This window comes from Saccopteryx leptura, chromosome 10, assembly GCF_036850995.1.
Source record: "Saccopteryx leptura isolate mSacLep1 chromosome 10, mSacLep1_pri_phased_curated, whole genome shotgun sequence".
NCBI lineage: Eukaryota > Metazoa > Chordata > Mammalia > Chiroptera > Emballonuridae > Saccopteryx > Saccopteryx leptura.
The window spans coordinates 45,873,767-45,892,208 of record NC_089512.1 but is presented as its reverse complement, the minus strand read 5'-3'; the positions used below and the strand labels follow the sequence as shown (position 1 = coordinate 45,892,208).

Genomic DNA, 18,442 nt, shown 5'->3' with positions numbered 1-18,442 from the left:
ATAGATGCAGAAAAAGCATTTGATAAAATCCAGCACCCATTCATGATCAAAAGTCTCAGCAAAGTGGGAATACAGGGAACATACCTCAACATGATAAAGGCCATCTATCACAAACCCACAGCCAACATCATACTCAATGGGCAAAAATTAGAAGCAATCCCCTTAAGACCAGGAACAAGACAGGGGTGCCCCCTTTCACCACTCTTATTCAACATAGTTCTGGAAGTCCTAGCCACAGCAATCAGACAAGAAAAAGAATTAAAAGGCATCCAAATTGGAAAAGAAGCAAAACTATCATTATTTGCAGATGATATATTGTATATAGAAAACCCTAAAGTCTCCGTCAAAAAACTACTGGACCTGATAAATAAATTCAGCAAGGTGGCAGGATATAAAACCAATACTCAGGCCCTGGCCGGTTGGCTCAGCGGTAGAGCATCGGCCTGGCGTGCAGGGGACCCAGGTTCAATTTCCGGCCAGGGCACATAGGAGAGGCACCCATCTGCTTCTCCACCCCCCCCCTTCCTCTCTGTCTCTCTCTTCCCCTCCCGCAGCCAAGGCTCCATTGGAGCAAAGATGGCCCCGGCGCTGGAAATGGCTCCTTGGCCTCTGCTCCAGGCGCTAGAGTGGCTCTGGTCACGGCAGAGCGACGCCCTGGAGGGGCAGAGCATCTCCCCCTGGTGGGCAGAGCGACGCCCCTGGTGGGCGTGCCAGGTGGATCCCCGTCGGGCGCATGCGGGAGTCTGTCTCACTGTCTCTCCCCATTTCCAGCTTCAGAAAAATACAAAAAAAAAAAAAAAAAAAATCAATACTCAGAAATCAGAGGCATTTTTATACACTAACAATGAACTATCAGAAAGAGAAATTAAGGAAGCAATCCCCTTCACCATTGCAACCAAAAAAATAAAGTACCTAGGAATAAATTTAACCAGGGAGATTAAAGACTTGTACTCGGAAAATTATAAAACATTGATAAAAGAAATCAGGGAAGATACAAAGAAGTGGAAGCATATATCGTGTTCATGGTTAGGAAGAATAAACATCATTAAAATGTCTATATTACCCAAAGCAATTTATAAATTCAATGCAATACCGATTAAAATACCAATGACGTACTTCAAAGATATAGAACAAATATTCCAAATATTTGTATGGAACCAAAAGAGAACACAAATAGCCTCAGCAATCTTGAAAAGGAAGAATAAAGTGGGAGGCATCACACTTCCGGATATCAAGTTATACTACAAGGCCATTGTACTCAAAACAGCCTGGTACTGGCATAAGAACAGGCATATAGATCAATGGAACAGAACTGAGAACCCAGAAATAAACCCACACTTTTACAGACAACTGATATTTGACAAAGGAGCATACATTGGAGTAAAGACAGCCTCTTCAACAAATGGTGTTGGGAAAATTGGACTGCTACCTGCAAAAAAATGATACTAGACCACCAACTTACACCATTCACAAAAATAAACTCAAAATGGATAAAAGACTTAAATGTAAGCCGTAAAACCATAAGCATCTTAGAAGAAAACAGACAGTAAGCTCTCTGACATCTCTCGCAGCAATATATTTGCTGATTTATCTCCATGGGCAAGTAAAATAAAAGACAGGATAAACAAATGGGACTATAGCAAACTAAAAAGCTTTTGCATAGCTAAAGACAATAAGAAAAGAATAAAAAGACAAACTACACAATGGGAGAATATACAGTGTGTCCGTAAAGTCATGGTGCACTTTTGACCGGTCACAGGAAAGCAACACAAGACGATAGAAATGTAGGCCCTGGCCAGTTGGCTCAGTGGTAGAGTGTCGGCCTGGCGTGCAGGAGTCCGGGGTTCGATTCCCGGCCAGGGCACACAGGAGAAGCGCCCATCTGCTTCTCCACCCCTCCCCCTCTTCTTCCTTTCTGTCTCTCTCTTCCCCTCCTGCAGCCAGGGCTCCATTGGAGCAAGGGTGGCCTGGGCGCTGGGGATGGCTCCATGGCCTCTGCCTCAGGTGCTAGAGTGGCTCTGGTTGCAACAGAAGCGACGCCCCGGATGGGCAGAGCATCGCCCCCTGGTGGGCCTGCCGGGTGGATCCCGGTCAGGCGCATGCGGGAGTCTGTCTGACTGCCTCCCCGTTTCCAGCTTCAGAAAAATACAAAAAAAAAAAAAAAAAAAGACGATAGAAATGTGAAATCTGCACCAAATAAAAGGAAAACCCTCCCAGTTTCTGTAGGACAGCGGTTCTCAACCTGTGGGTCGCGACCCCGGCGGGGGTCGAACGACCAAAACACAGGGGTCGCCTAAAGCCGCCATCAGAAATACATATTTTATTTAAAAATGTATTGTACAATAAATATGTATTTTCCGATGATGGCTTTAGGCGACCCCTGTGTTTTGGTCATTCGACCCCCGCCGGGGTTGCAACCCACAGGTTGAGAACCACTACTGTAGGATGATGTGGCAGCATGTACACATGCACAGATGATGACGTAACACCGTGTATACAGCGGAGCAGCCCATGGCCATGCCAGTCGAGATGTGGACGGTAGAGAAGAAAGTTCAGTGTGTTCTGTGGCTCGCTAAATTCAAATCCGTGACCAAAGTGCAACGTGAATATCGGCGCTTTTATAACAAAGCACCACCACATAGGAATAACATTACTCGGTGGGATAAGCAGTTGAAGGAAACCCGCAGTTTGGTGGAGAAACCCCGGTCTGGTAGGCCATCAGGCAGTGACGAGCAGGCGTCCCCAAACTGCGGCCCCCTGAGGCCATTTATCCGGCCCCCCACCGCACTTCTGGAAGGGGCATCTCTTTCATTGGTGGTCAGTGAGAGGAGCACTGTATGTGGTGGCCCTCCAACAGTCTGAGGGACAGTGAACTGGCTCCCTGTGTAAAAAGTTTGGGGACCCCTGCTAGAGGCTATACGGGATAGCTACCTAAAGAGCCCTAAAAAATCTGTTCGTGAGCCCACATCGAGCTGTACTGAATAGGTATGAAACTGGGAGAGTTTTCCTTTTATTTTGTGCAGATTTCACATTTCTATTGTCTTTTGTTGCTTTCCTGTGACTGGTCAAAAGTGCACCATGACTTTACAGACACACTGTATTTGACAATACGTCTGATAAGGGATTAATAACCAAAATTTATAAAGAACTTGTAAAACTCAATACCAGGAAGACAAACAATCTAATCAAAAATGGGCGAAAGAAATGAATAGACACATCTCCAAAGAGGACATACAGATGGTCAATAAGCATATGAAAAAATGCTCTCAGCGGTAGAGCGTCGGCCTAGCGTGCGGAGGACCCGGGTTCGATTCCCGGCCAGGGCACATAGGAGAAGCGCCCATTTGCTTCTCCACCCCTCCGCCGCGCTTTCCTCTCTGTCTCTCTCTTCCCCTCCCGCAGCCAAGGCTCCATTGGAGCAAAGATGGCCCGGGCGCTGGGCATGGCTCTGTGGCCTCTGCCTCAGGCACTAGAGTGGCTCTGGTCGCAATATGGCGACGCCCAGGATGGGCAGAGCACCCCCCCCTGGGGGGCAGAGCACCGCCCCTGGCGGGCGTGCCGGGTGGATCCCGGTCGGGCGCATGTGGGAGTCTGTCTGACTGTCTCTCCCTGTTTCCAGCTTCAGAAAAATGAAAAGAAAAAAAAAAAAGAAAAAATGCTCAACATCACTAATCATTAGAGAAATGCAAATTAAAACCACAATGAGATATCACCTCACACTAGTCAGAATGGTGCTCATCAACACAACAACACAGAATAAGTGCTGGCGAGGATGTGGAGAAAAGGGAACCCTCCTGCACTGCTGGTGGGAATGCAAACTGGTGCAGCCACTGTGGAAAACAGTACCGAGATTCCTCAAAAAATCAAAAATCGAACTGCCTTTTGACCCAGCTATACCACTGTTAGGAATATACCCCAAGAACACCATAGCACTGTTTGAAAAGAAGAAATGCACTTCCATGTTTATTGTTCACAGTAGCGAAGATCTGGAAACAGCCCAAGTGTCCGTGAGTGGACGAGTAGATTAAAAAGCTTTGGTACATATATACTATAGAATATTATTCAGCCATAAGAAATTATGACATCAGATCATTTACAACAACATGGATGGACTTTGATACCATTATACTGAGCGAAATACGTAAATCAGAAAAAACCAAGAACTATATGATTCCATACATAGGTGGCACATAAAAATGAGACTCAGAGACATGAACAAGAGTGTAGGGGTTACAGGGTGGGGGGGGGGGGGAGAGGGATGGGGTTGGGGGAGGGGAGGGGCACAAAGAAAACCATTTAGATGGTAAAGGAAGACAATTGGACTTTGGGTGATGGGAATGCAGCATAATCAAATGTCAAAATAACCTAGAGATGTTTTCTCTGAACATATGTACCCTGATTTATCAATGTCACCTCATTAAAATTAATTAAAAAATAATCCTTTTCTCACAGCTATACAGAGATATTTGGTTGTCAGAGAGGCAGACTATATCAGATATTGCTAGCTGTTCATAAAAATTCCTTTTTCTTTCCTTCTTGGGTATACAATTAAAGTATATTTCCCAGGCTCCCTTGCAGTTGGGTATGATCATATCACTGAATTTTAGCCTAAAGAATGTGAGAAGATACACGTGATACTTCAAGACCTGGTTCATAAAACCACTCATGAACACGCCTCCATTTCTTTTTGCTACCAGCAGCTGTGAATGATGATAAAGACTTAGGGGATGGCAGAGCTACAATAAAGACTTAGGGGATGGTAGAGTTACAAGATGGAAGGAGTCCGGTTCCTAAACAACTATGTGGGGCAAACTTGCCTAAAACAAACTTCAGTGGAATGGATACATGGAACAAACTGACAGCTGTCAGAGGACAGGGGGTTGGGGGGTTGGATGAAAAGTGAAGGGATTGGCAAGAAAACATGTAACACATACACAGAAAACAGTGTGGTGATAGACTGGGGGGGGGGGGGTCGGGGTGGAAGTGGCCAAAGGAGGGGAAAATGGAGATGGAAGGAGACTTTGCTTGGGGCGATAGATACATGATGCAGTATGCAATGTTTGGTTGAGTTGTACACCTGAAGTATTTTGTAAACCAATGTCACCCCAATAAGTTCAATAAAACACAGCACTAGTAACTTCCAAAAAAATTAAAAACCAAAGAAATTGCACTTGTGCTAAGCTATTACTTGGTGTAGGAGTGGGGTGGGTATTTGTTACCAGTCTATCCAGCATGTCCATAAGGGTAAACTTTCAACCACCCTAGTGTGAGTTACTCCACCTCCCCATGAGCTATCTGCTTTTATCACCCATCCAGGAGTCTAGGCTATAAACAAGTAATTCTTGAAATAAAAAGGAGTTCAGGGTACAAACTAACATTTTCTAGATAAGAAAAGAATTATATGAAAATCAGTTATCAGAAAGATGTAGTGCATTTTGTAGTAATAGTGATAAATTTCACCAAGAATTTAATATACATACATATATACACACACACACACACACACACACACACACACATACATGTTTACATGAGTGGACTTTAGCTCTAGTCACAGACTGAATCAATTAGTTTCAAATAGAAAAGATTGGCCATGGCCAGCTGGCTTAGTGGATAAAGCATCGGCCTGGCGTATGGAAGTCCTGGATTCAATTACTGGAGAGGGCACACAGGAGAAGTGACTATTTGCTTCTCTCCCACTCCCTCTCCCCCTTCTCTCCCTCCCCCCTTCTCTACCTCTTCCCCTCTACAGGCAGTTGCTGGTTTGAGCATCTTCCCTGGGCACCACCAATAGCTGGGTTGGTCAGGATAGCTGGGCTGGTTAAGCGTTAGCCACAGGCACTTTTAAATTGTGTGAATCTATTATCTATGCAAAAAGTTAAACTGAAATAGAAGCAACTTTAAAGTGGGTAAGAAACAAAATATGATATGTGTTAAGTATTAGAGATATATGTTTACAATATGGGATTACAAAGAGAAGATTTACTTCTGAATGGGAAAGTTTGTAAAGGGAGAATTATTTCCATGAGGGAGTTGGTCTCGAGTTGCTCTGTCCAACACGAAATTTGGACAGGTGGCTAAATTAAAATGAAATATCCAGTTTCTTAGTCATGCCAGTACATATTTCAAGTGCTAAATAAATAGCCACATATGGCTCGTGGCTACTACACTGAACACTGGAGATTTAGAACATTTTCAGTGTTGTACAGTCCTACTGGACAGTGCTTGTCTACAGAAAGCTCTAAAAGAAATATCTGATGCTGCCTAGATGGCCTACAGGTAAAGGTCTGTAAGGTGAGGGAGGGTGCTTGTAAGCAGAGGGAGCAAAATCATTCAGTCCCAAAAGGGCAACATCTCCAGGAAAAACTGGTGAGTCAAAACATGAGGGGTTGGCGGAAGACAAGATGGCGCTAGAGTAGGTGGACGTACCAACATCCACCTCCCAGAACCAAAGTGGATTACAAACTAATTTTAAGAACTATCATCTGGGCCCTGGCCGGTTGGCTCAGTGGTAGAGCGTCGGCCTGGTGTGCAGAAGTCCCGGGATCGATTCCCAGTCAGGGCACACAGGAGAAGCGCCCATTTGCTTCTCCACCCCTCCCCCTCTCCTTCCTCTCTGTCTCTCTCTTCCCCTCCTGCAGCGAGGCTCCATTGGAGCAGAGATGGCCCGGGCGCTGGGGATGGCTCCTTGGCCTCTGCCCCAGGCGCTGGAGTAGCTCTGGTCGCGACAGAGCGACGCCCCGGAGGGGCAGAGCATCGCCCCTGGTGGGCGTGCCGGGTGGATCCCGGTCGGGCGCATGCGGGAGTCTGTCTGACTGTCTCTCCCCGTTTCCAGCTTCAGAAAAAGAAAAAGGAAAAAAAAAAAAAGTAAAAAAAAAGAACTATCATCTGGAAAAACCAACTTTGGACTAAACTAAGAGGACTCTTCAACCAAGAAACACTGAAGAAGCCACACCGAGACTGGTTCTCTTTACCAAGCCACAGTCGCAGAGCTCCAGGGAAAAGCAACCTGGTCTCATCTCTCCAGGCAGAGGAGAACATAGGCTCCATATCCACACATGCTGCAGATGGCTTTTCCAGTCTACCTGAATCATTACCAGCTAGAAGCAGCGGTCATTGGGACTTGGACATGAGCTGCAAAGTATAGAATTGTGACAACAATTCCAGTGCCATGTGGACTTTTCCTAGATGTGGACTTTTCCTGGACTCCTGCTCCTTGTGACAGCTCATAACAGACTGAACTGGGGTTCAGTTGCATTTTTTCAGGGATTTGGCATGGTGATGGGGCCAACTTGGATTTGGTGAACATGTTAAGGACACTACTCTTTTATGGACTTTTGCTGTATTGGCCAAGAGTTTGTTTAAAGGCTTTAATCGCTGTAAAAAAAAAAAAAGAAGACTGGATAAAGATGTGGCACATATACACCATGGTATACTATTCAGCCATAAGAAATGATGACATCGGATCACTTACAACAAAATGGTAGGATCTTGATAACATTATATGGAGTGAAATAAGTAAATCAGAAAAAAACAAGAACTGCAGGATTCCATACATTGGTGGGACATAAAAACGAGACTAAGAGACATGGACAAGAGTGTGGTGGTTACGGGGGGCGGGGGGAAGGAAGGAGGGAGAAGGGGAGAGGGTGGGGGAGGGGCACAAAGAAAACTAGATAGAAGGTGACGGAGGACAATCTGACTTTGGGTGATGTGTATGCAATATAATTGAATGACAAGATAACCTGGACATGTTTTCTTTGAATATATGTACCCTGATTTGATGTTACCCCATTAAAATAAAGATTTATTTATTAAAAACAAAACAAAACATGAGGGGTTTGGTGAAAGGTGGTAAATGTGATGGTTGGTTGAAAAGTATGATGGGCCAAGTAACTCTTGAGCAGTTTACAGACAGACACACTAATTATGGAGGGCTGAAAGTCAAAAGATAAGACTGACTACTATCAACCTTCCCATTAACAAGTCGGTACTCAAGTTAATTATTCAGAAGTCATTAAGTTATGGAAAAACACCTACATGGTCTGTGAGTTTCTCTGTTTTGGTAATGTTGATATTCATTAGTGAGTTCAACAGAGGAAAGAGAGAAAAATAAAATGGGTCAAACTGAGGAACCATTTAGTCTGATTTCCTGTCTTGGAGAGAAATACTGAAAGTAGCAGTTCTCCATGATGTTGAATGGAACTGACTATAGGTATTCCCCATAATAACACCATCTTTTCTAACTATCTAGTTAATACACACTTGCACACTACAAGAAACTATCACATTTACATTTAAAATCTTACAAAGAAAAAATTATTAGTTATATTCCTTTTTTCAATTATAATTTTGCCTTTTATATATTTTTTTTAGTTTAGTTTTTTTTTTTTTTTGTATTTTTCTGAAGTTGGAAATAGGGAGGCAGTCAGACAGACTCCCGCATGCTCCCGACCGGGATCCACCCGACACGCCCACCAGGGGATGATGCTCTGCCCATCTGGGGCGTCGCTCTGCCGCAATCAGAGCTACTCTAGCGCCTGAGGCAGAGGCCACAGAGCCATCCTCAGCGCCCGGGCAAACCCCGCTCCAATGGATCCCCGGCTGCGGGAGGGGAAGAGAGAGACAGAGAGGAAGGAGAGGGGGAGGGGTGGAGAAGTAGACGGGCGCCTCTCCTGTGTGCCCTGGCCAGGAATTGAACCTGGGACTTCTGCACGCCAGGCCGACGCTCCACCACTGAGCCAACCGGCCAGGGCCTTTTTTTTTTAGTTTTAATGGAGTGACATTGATAAATCAGGGTACACATGTTCAGAGAAAACATCTCCAAATTATTTTGACATTTGATTATGTTGCATACCCCTCACCCAAAGTCAAATTGTCTTCCATCACCTTCTATCTGGTTTTCTTTGTGCCCCTCCCCTTCCCCACCCCCTCCCTCTTCTTCACCCCCCACCTCCCGTAACCATCACACTCTTGTCCATGTCTCTGAGTCTCGTTTTTATGTCCCATCTATGTATGGAATCATATAGTTCTTAGTTTTTTCTGATTTACTTATTTCACTCAGTATAATGTTATCAAGGTCCATCCATGTTGTAAATGATCCGACGTCATCATTTCTTATGGCTGAGTAGTATTCCATAGTATATATGTACCAAAGCTTTTTAACCCACTCGTCCACTGATGGACACTTGGGCTGCTTCCAGATCTTCGCTATTGTGAACAATGCTGCTATAAACATGGGGGTGCATTTCTCCTTTTCAAACCGTGCTATGGTGTTCTTGGGGTATATTCCTAAAAGTGGGATAGCTAGATTGAAAGGCAGGTCGATAAAATCCTACAAAGATTGTTTATACAAGAAAATAGACCTTTTATATGGAAAATGACATGATACTACACTGTCTAGAGAAGAATTTACTTCTTTATAGTTGGAATGAGAAAGCATTTGTCATCCAAAGATTTCATTTTTAATATTTTACCTAAGAATAAAAATGAAGTGGGGAGGTGGAGAGGAGTAAAGAGGGACAAATATAAGGTGACACAAAATGATTTGAATTTGGGTGATGGGTATACAACACAATCAACAGTTCAAATGCCACTGAAATGTTTACCTGAAATCCATGTGCTCTTATTGATTAATGTTACCCATTAAATTTAATTTCTAAATAAAATAGTATTTTATCTAATAAATTATAGCAATGTAAAAAAAAATTTCATTAAATAAACTTTGCTTCCCTTCTGCAGCTGCAGCTCTGGGAGCAGGAGAGACCATGTGTACTCAGCAGTGTGCACAGCTGAACGGCCTCTGCTGCAGCAGCCAGCCCTCAAAGGCAGCAGTCATGAATCTTTAGAGGTCAGTGACTGCTCTGAGAATGCTACAGACACTACAACCAGAGATCTGCACATGTGCACTAACACACAACACCTTCAAACAGTTTCAGGAAGAACCCCACTACAAGCTGATTAGAATAGGGATAAGAGAGGTAGAGCTCACTGACAGCTCAGTACAAATCTGGAGTGAGCAGCACGAATCCCCTCTCTAAGAATAGACAACGCGGCCCTTGCCGGTTGGCTCAGCGGTAGAGCATCGGCGTGGCGTGCAGGGAACCCGGGTTCGATTCCCGGCCAGGGCACATAGGAGAAGCGCCCATTTGCTTCTCCACCCCTCCCTTCCTCTCTGTCTCTCTCTTCCCCTCCCGCAGCCAAGGCTCCATTGGAGCAAAGATGGCCCAGGCGCTGGGGATGGCTCCTTGGCCTCTGCCCCAGGAGCTAGAGTGGCTCTGGTCACTGCAGAGCGATGCCTCGAAGGGGCAGAGCGTCGCCCCTGGTGGGTGTGCCGGGTGGATCCCGGTCGGGCGCATGCGGGAGTCTGTGTCTCTCCCCGTTTCCAGCTTCAAAAAAAAAAAAAGAAGAAGAATAGACAACGCAGCTGAGGATTAATTTCTCTCACAAGCAGAATTCAAGAGAAGAGCATGAAAACATTTATGAAGAGTCTATTTCCATGGTGAAATGTTTAGGTTAATGTTACATGAAAAAAGCAGAGTATAAAACTGTATATTCTATTGAATATTTTCATCAGATTTAAGATATCATTTGTAAACATCAGTTCAACTAAAAAAGAAAACATGCTTCTAAACTATGACAATTCCAGTGAACAAAAATGAACATGGCAGCATTTTCCAAGGTAAGCAGCTTCCATGGTTGCCCCCTGGTGTTTATGCCCTTGTGAAATCCCCTCCCTCTGAGTGAGGGTGAAACTTGTGCCTTGCTTCTAACTAACTGAATGCTGCAAAGGCTATCAGATGTCACTATCATGATAGATAGTAACTTCCATTTTACTAGTCAACTCTCTTGCTGGGTTCAATAAAGCAAGCTGCCAGGTGATAGAGGACCATATGACAAAGAACTGAGGCTCTTTGTCCAACCACCTTCATGGAACTGAATCCTGCCAACAACCATAAAAGGGAGCTTAGAAGCAGATCCTCCCAAGTTGAGACTTCAAGTGAGACCCCAACCTTCGGGCAGCTTGTGAGAGACCCTGCAGCAGAGGACCTAGTTAAGCTGTGCCTAGACACCTGACCCACAGAAACTGTAAGCTAATGAATGATTATGTGTGTGGGGTTTTTTTTGGTATTTTTCTGAAGTTGGAAACAGGGAGGCAGTCAGACAGACTCCCGCCATACAACCGACCGGGATCCACCCAGCATGCCCACCAGGGGGTGATGCTCTGCCCATCTGGGGCGTCGCTCTATTGCAACCAGAGCCATTCTAGTGCCTGAGGCAGAGGCCACAGAGCCATCCTCAGCGCCCGGGCCAACTCTGCTCCAATGGAGCCTTGGCTGTGGGAGGGGAAGAGAGAGACAGAGAGGAAGGAGAGGAGGAGGGGTGGAGAAGCAGATGAGTGCTTTTCCTGTGTGCCCTGGCCGGGAACCGAACCCAGGACTCCTGCACGCCAGGCCGACACTCTACCACTAAGCCAACTGGCCAGGGCTATGTGTGCTTTTAAGACAATAAACTTGAGGTAATTTGTTACATAGCAACACATATTAAGGCAAAAAGTACTAAAGTTATATAAATTTGGAAAATACTATACACTGTCATAGAGACAGCAATGCATATTAGCTTTAACCCAGGCCTATTTCACTGGGTTGTTAGAATATGACATATATAAAATGGATAACACAGTACCTGACACACAGCAGGCATTCATCAAAGGTTAGTTCTCCATCTTCTCCCACCAAGTTCACGTTATGAAAGAACACTTTCTCTCATATCTAGTGAATATTCTTTAAAGCCCACAGTGACAAGAACCAAGCATGGCCTACCAGATCCTAGAGATTTATGTGATAATCTCTGTGTTCAGTCTATCCACATTAGCTCAGGTAGTGCTGGGCTATCCAGAAGAACTTAGTGCTATCCTACCAACTTCAAGATTTCACTGTCCACCAATTCCTTCACCAATTTCTCTGAGTTCCAGGCCCTTACAGGCTTTGAAAGCCATTTAGGCCCAGGTTTGAAGTCCCTACCACAGTTTTTCCTAGCTGAACTTGGTTTCCTCAGCTAGAAAATGGGAGTACCACTGACCTCAGTGTTACTGAGAGACTACATGTGATGAAACACACAAGGCTTTGGCACACAGCAGTTATTCAAGACATACTCATTTCCTTTCCCCACCCCCCTCTATTCTCCTCCTAAAAAAGTCAATGTTTTCTCTCTACCTTAATTTCTTTTTTGTTCTGTTACAAAGTATTCCCTCAAAATTCAATTTGTGCATATGTTTTCCCCTAACATTTAGCACAGAACTCAGAACTAGAGATTTTTACATATGATTGGAATCAAAGAACTCATTGTCAATCCTCTCAATTTTCAGTTGAGGAAGCAGATTCAAGAGAGGCTAACAGACTTACTGTTACAAACCATAATGCTGTCAAATCTTGGCAAAAAGCCATACTAACACCCTCAAATAAAATTAATACAAAGACAAAATGTTAACAGCCTAATAAAACTGGTTAGCAAGTTATATACCAGAAATTGAAACTGAATTAAAATGAATTCTTAGAATGTTGTAATTCTTTTCATCTATTCATGCTATTTCTACTTCCCAGTTAATTTTAAAACAATACAGTAGTATGCACCTTGCCTCTCTAACAAGACTACACTTTATTATCTCTACTCCTTCCCCTATTCCATACTCCTCAAACAACCTGACCATATATAATACTTATCGCCTATAGATAGATAACAAGGCACTATGAGGAACAGAATAAATGTCCTCTTTTCTGCTGTCAAGTAGTTCACAAGACGAAAAGAAACACACAAATGAAAAAGTGAGTATGATCAGTTCTAAGTGCCAAGTGTTAGATTCATCCAAATGAAGAAATGATCCAAGGAGGTAAAAAGGTCAAAATGGTCAGAGAAAAGGTCACAAAAGAGGTAGAGATGAGCTGGTTCTTGAAACAGGCTTTATTACGAAAGAGACAAGACACTCCAGCCACGTAAAACATTCTGGGAAAAGACAGAAGCAGAACTATAGAGGGCATACTCTGAAGTCAGTGAGAAGACCAACTTGGCTAGAGTCATCAGAATGGAGACTGCAGAATTAACCACCACATTATCAAGAATCTTAACCTAGCTTGTACTTGTGCTTTGCTCTCTAGGCTATAGAAAGCCTTTAAAGTCTCTAAGCATGACTATGACAAATGAATGCCATGTTCGAAGACAATTACTTTGGCAGTCAGTCATGCAGGGCTGGAATGGAGATGGACGTGAAGAAAAGTGCCTGAGCTAGGGTTATAGCAATGACAAAGTAATATGAGGGAAGAATCAACTGAATTAATTACTGATCAGTGGGAGTGAAAGGGAAATTCTGGGATTTATAGTCTAAATCAGCAATTTTCAATCTTTTCATGTCATGGCACGCATAAATTAAACTCTGTGGCACACCAAAAAATATATTTTTTGCCAATCTGACAAAAAAATAAAAAAGGTATAATTTTGATTCATTCACAACAGATGGCTATTGTGTTGGTTGTTATCATTTTTTTATTTGACAATCTAAGGGAAAAAAGGTCAGTGTCCCTGACTAAACAGTCAAGCATTGCATGCTCTAAAAATTCTTGCAGCATACTGGTTGAAAATCGCTGGTCTAAGTGAGAAAATCATAAACAGAAATAGGGAATTTCTGAAAGTGAAGGAAACCAAGAGATTAGTTTTAGATGTACTAGGTTTGAGATACCATTCAAAGTGAAAAATTTTGCAATAAAAATGTTGGAAATGAGTGTGAGCTCAGAAAAGAAACGAAACTGAAGACAGATTTATCCATAATCATGGCCACCTATCACAACATGCCACCAGCTTTCTATGCACCAAATTCAGTACATCCTATTACAAGCACAGGTATTGGCATTTACATATGAGGTCTCTGAGGCTTAGAAAGTTTCTATAATTTGCCCAGGGTCACATAACTCATTACTAGTAGCCAGGATTACCACCCAGATCTATTAAGAGCCCAAACTTTTATGCTGTACTGATCACTGGAATAGACTCACAGCTTATAACAATAATTACTAAATAACATCTCTGAGGGGGAAAAAAATACAGATAAAAAAAAAAAAAAAAAAAGCCCATGTTCAGAGAGAAAAAGAAAATTATCAAATGAGTCAGGAGTGCTTGAAGAGAGGATGAAGCCATAAAGTAGAACTACAAAAACAGCAAAGCCTAACATTTAAACACTGACTATGTACCTGTTGCTAAACTGAAGGCTCTTCAAGTAATCTCTCAGTGAATCCTCAATAAATGTATTAAGTGGGTCCTATTACCATCCCCACTTTAATTTTGGATATTTTTCTTTCTTTCCCTTTTTAAAAAAAGACTTTATTTATTCATTTTAGAGGATAGAAAGAGAGAAATGAAGAAGCAGCAGGAGGGGGAGGAGGAGAAGGAGAAGGAGAAGGAGAAGGAGAAGGAGAAGGAGGAGGAGGAGGAGGAGGAGGAGGAGGAGGAGGAGGAGGAGGAGGAGGAGGAGGAGGAGGAGGAGGAGGAGAAGGAGAAGGAGAAGGAGAAGGAGAAGGAGAAGGAGAAGGAGAAGGAGAAGGAGAAGGAGAAGGAGAAGGAGAAGGAGAAGGAGAAGGAGAAGGAGAAGGAGAAGGAGAAGGAGAAGGAGAAGGAGAAGGAGAAGGAGAAGGAGAAGGAGAAGGAGAAGGAGAAGGAGGAGAAGGAGAAGAAGAAGGAGAAGGAGGAGGAGGAGGAGAAGGAGGAGGAGAAGGAGAAGGAGTAGAAAGAGAAGAAGGAGGAGGAGAAGAAAGAGAGAGAGAGAAAGAAAGAGTGAGAGAGAGAGAGAGAGAGGGAGAGAAGGGGGGAGGAGCAGGAAGCATCAACTCCCATATGTATCTTGACCAGACAAGCCCAGGGTTTTGAACCGGTGACCTCAGCATTCTAGGTCAATGCTCTATCTACTGCACCACCACAGGTCAGGCCTACCACCCCCACCTTTACAGACAAGGAAACAGACAGGTAGGTATTTTGGTACAACTCTAAAGCTGTAAGCAAAGGAGTCAAGATTTGAACCCAGGTTTAAACCACTATGCTCTGAGAGGGCCAGAGATCGGCTTCCCAATACTTAAAAGATTTAACAACAAATGAGACTTTCCTTTTTATATTTGAAGAATGAAATGTGTCAACATTTGGAAGATGTATGTAACTCAGTGAACTAAAATTTTCCAAATAACCAGGTGCTTGATGTTATAAAATCATGCATATGTAAAAGATCCATTCCAAGTGCAAGGTAGACCAATGAATTTGCATTAACAAGAGAATGAAAAGCTCATTGACAGGGTTTCAGATTCTACACTGCAATCAATCTTTAAAAAACCACCACTCTTTTTTTTGTGACAGAGACAGAGACAGAGAGAGGGACAGATAGGGACAGAGAGACAGGAACGGAGGGAGATAAGAAGCATCAATTCTTTGTTGTAGCACCTTAGTTGTTCATTGATTGCTTTCTCATATGTGCCTTGACTGGGGGGCTACAGCAGACCAAGTAACCCCTTACTTAAGCCAGCGACCTTGGGTTCAAGCTGGTGAGTTTTGCTCAAACCAGATGAGCCCACGCTCAAGCTGGCGACCTCGGGGTTTCGAACCTGGGTCCTCCACATCCCAGTCCGACGCTCTATCCACTGCGCCACCACCTGATCAGGCAAAACCATCACTCTTGAGTTTGGCTGTAGCATCAAAGGTGAGTAAGTAGAGTATCCAAAAAATATATACAACCCTTTTCCAACTATCTATCTGTGTGAGGTCAGATTTTTTCAATTATAACATTTTACAACACATTAAATGAAGGAAAAAAAAGATGTGATAAGCTAGATGTCATTAATTCAGCCACACAACAGAGGTAAAAAAAATATGACACAAAGACATTTGTCACTAAACATTTTGTTTTAGAAAATAGTTATTGTTCATAAAAATGTTATTTATGTTAACATAAATCATTATTTTTAATGAGTTAATAAATTTTTTAATTTCTCCATTTTATTTTATTTTTTTTAATTTATTCATTTTAGAGAGGAGAGGGAGAAAGAGAGAGAGAGAGAGAGAGGAGAGAGACAGAGAGAGAAGGGGGGAGGAACTGGAAGCATCAACTCCCATATGTGCCTTGACCAGGCTAGCCCAGGGTTTCGAAGCGGCGACTTCAGCATTTCCAGGTCGACGCTTTATTCACTGCGCCACCACAGGTCAGGCCCTAATTTCTCCATTTTAGTTTCTATTAAGTATTGACAGATCAAATCCACATTAAACAAAGAACATTACCCAGTATTACTGTTATATCATCATACATAGGTATCTTACACTGTCATAGCTCATTGAATCCTGGTAACTATATGAGGGAAGTGGTAGTATTCCTACTGACCAATGAGGAAATTAAGTCTGCAAAGTCCATTCACTTGCCCAATATACCCCAGGTAGGATGTGGCCAAGCCAGTACTGGAAACCAGGTCTGTCTGACCCCAAAGACTTTGCTTTTAATTGTTATAACACTCTACTGAATCCTTGAGTAGATGTCAAAACATAACAGGCTTTCCGCCTGACCAGGCGGTGGCGCAGTGGATAGAGCATCGGACTGGGATGCGGAGGATCCAGGTTCAAGACCCCGAGACCCCCAGCTAGAGTGCGGACTCATCTGGTTTGAGCAAAGCTCACCAGCCTGGACCCAAGGTTGCTGGCTCGAGCAAGGGGTTACTCAGTCTGCTGAAGGCCCATGGTCAAGGCACATATGAGAAAGCAATCAATGAACAACTAAGGTGTCGCAACGAAAAACTAATGATTGATGCTTCTCATCTCTCTCCATCCCTGTCTGTCCCTCTCTCTGACTCTTTCTGTCTCTGTAAAAAAATAAATAAATAAATAACAGGCTTTCCATAAATATGTTTTAAGCTGTTGGATATTAAGAACAATTGGCATTTTAAATCAATGAATAGAATTGTATGACTTACTTTATATATTTCTTCATATGTTTCTTCATCAATTTCTATAGTAGTCACAGTTTCTTCCACATCTCCCAATATCATATTTAAGTGTTGATCATAAGCCTGAAGTGGGAGGGTAGGGGACCAAGAAATTCAATAAGTTAAGAAATAATTAACAGGGCTTACAATATGCAAATTGCTCAAATACAATTAACACACAATACTTATACTGGCAGTCCCTGAGTTATAGGTTCTGTAGGTTTGTTCTTTAGTTGAATTTGTACGCAATTTGAAACAGGTACATTTACCTATTAAATGCAACTTAGACAAATGTTTGTCTTAATACAGTATTTATTATTACCTTTATGTACATATAAATACCTAAACATTTTCAAACCTACAGAACCTATCTCATTCATAACTGCCTGTACCAAAAACTATTATACACAAATAAAAAATAACCTTCCTGTGTAAATACACCATTTTTTTGAACATCATTTCCAACAATAACTGAGATGACCTGATAAAAATACAGATCTGTTTAAATGGCCAAAAATGAATTTACTCAAAATAACTGAAATTATTTTAAAGTATTCACCCTACTTATTATTTAAGGCACTTACATCAATTATAATAATAAATAATGAATCATGAACAATTGCAAATCCATCACTTTTCAGTAGACTTTCTTCAATTCCATCTATAACAGTGTGACAAGAAAGATACAGTAAAGAAAAAAATTTAATTGCTAAGATGATGGCATTACTGTCTTCTAAAGATACAAGACACTATCATTCAATCCTCCCTGTCCTAAACACCATAAGGTAATGTAATAAAGCAACACCCTGCACATTTATAACCTAGCAAGAACTATGTTTGGCACCCATGGGCTCAATCAATAAATACTGAAACTCAGATATTCAGAGATGTCCTCAATCCAAGCTCCAAACTTCATGCATTCTACTAAAAGGTGAACCTGGTGAACCTCCAGGGGCCTTATTCAGAACCCACTTAAGCTTACTTTTAACAAAGTGTTAAATGACTTACCAGCTCACATCAAAATAAAAGTAGCCAATCAGCCACATGGGGAACTGGCAAGGCACAGCACATTAACAAGAGCAAAAATCTATAGATCAGGGTCAGAAAACAAACAAAAGGATGGGGGCCGTTCAGTGCAGTCAATCGAATCTATATAGGGAACTGAAGAAGCTTCCAAGAGTTAGGGCATAAGTCTGTCCCAGGGTTTCTCTCCATGTGCCACCGACTGTCCACATGATTAAGCTCAATTCTGTTTTCTTGGCAAAGTTACCACTATTCCTCACTTCTTGGGGTTTCTCTTCTCTCAAGGCTCGCTATATATTAAGACCACAATCTCCCTAGGTTCCTACCGCCTTTCCAAGAATAGCAGATTCTTTACCTTTAGGTATTATGAAATGTTAAAGGGTGTTCTTTAAGAAAAAGAAAAAGAGGGAAGACATGCT

The 18,442-nt window shown here is 42.7% G+C and overlaps 1 protein-coding gene across 1 annotated transcript in view; it reads right to left on the bottom strand.

Annotated features, from left to right (window-relative positions):
- LSM3 (LSM3 homolog, U6 small nuclear RNA and mRNA degradation associated) overlaps positions 1-18,442 on the bottom strand; it is a 33,766-nt gene that overhangs the window by 10,153 nt on the left and 5,171 nt on the right. The window contains exon 3 of the mRNA XM_066350930.1: positions 16,989-17,084. Within this exon, the coding sequence (XP_066207027.1) occupies positions 16,989-17,084 (96 nt within the window). The remainder of the gene's footprint in view (positions 1-16,988; positions 17,085-18,442) is intronic.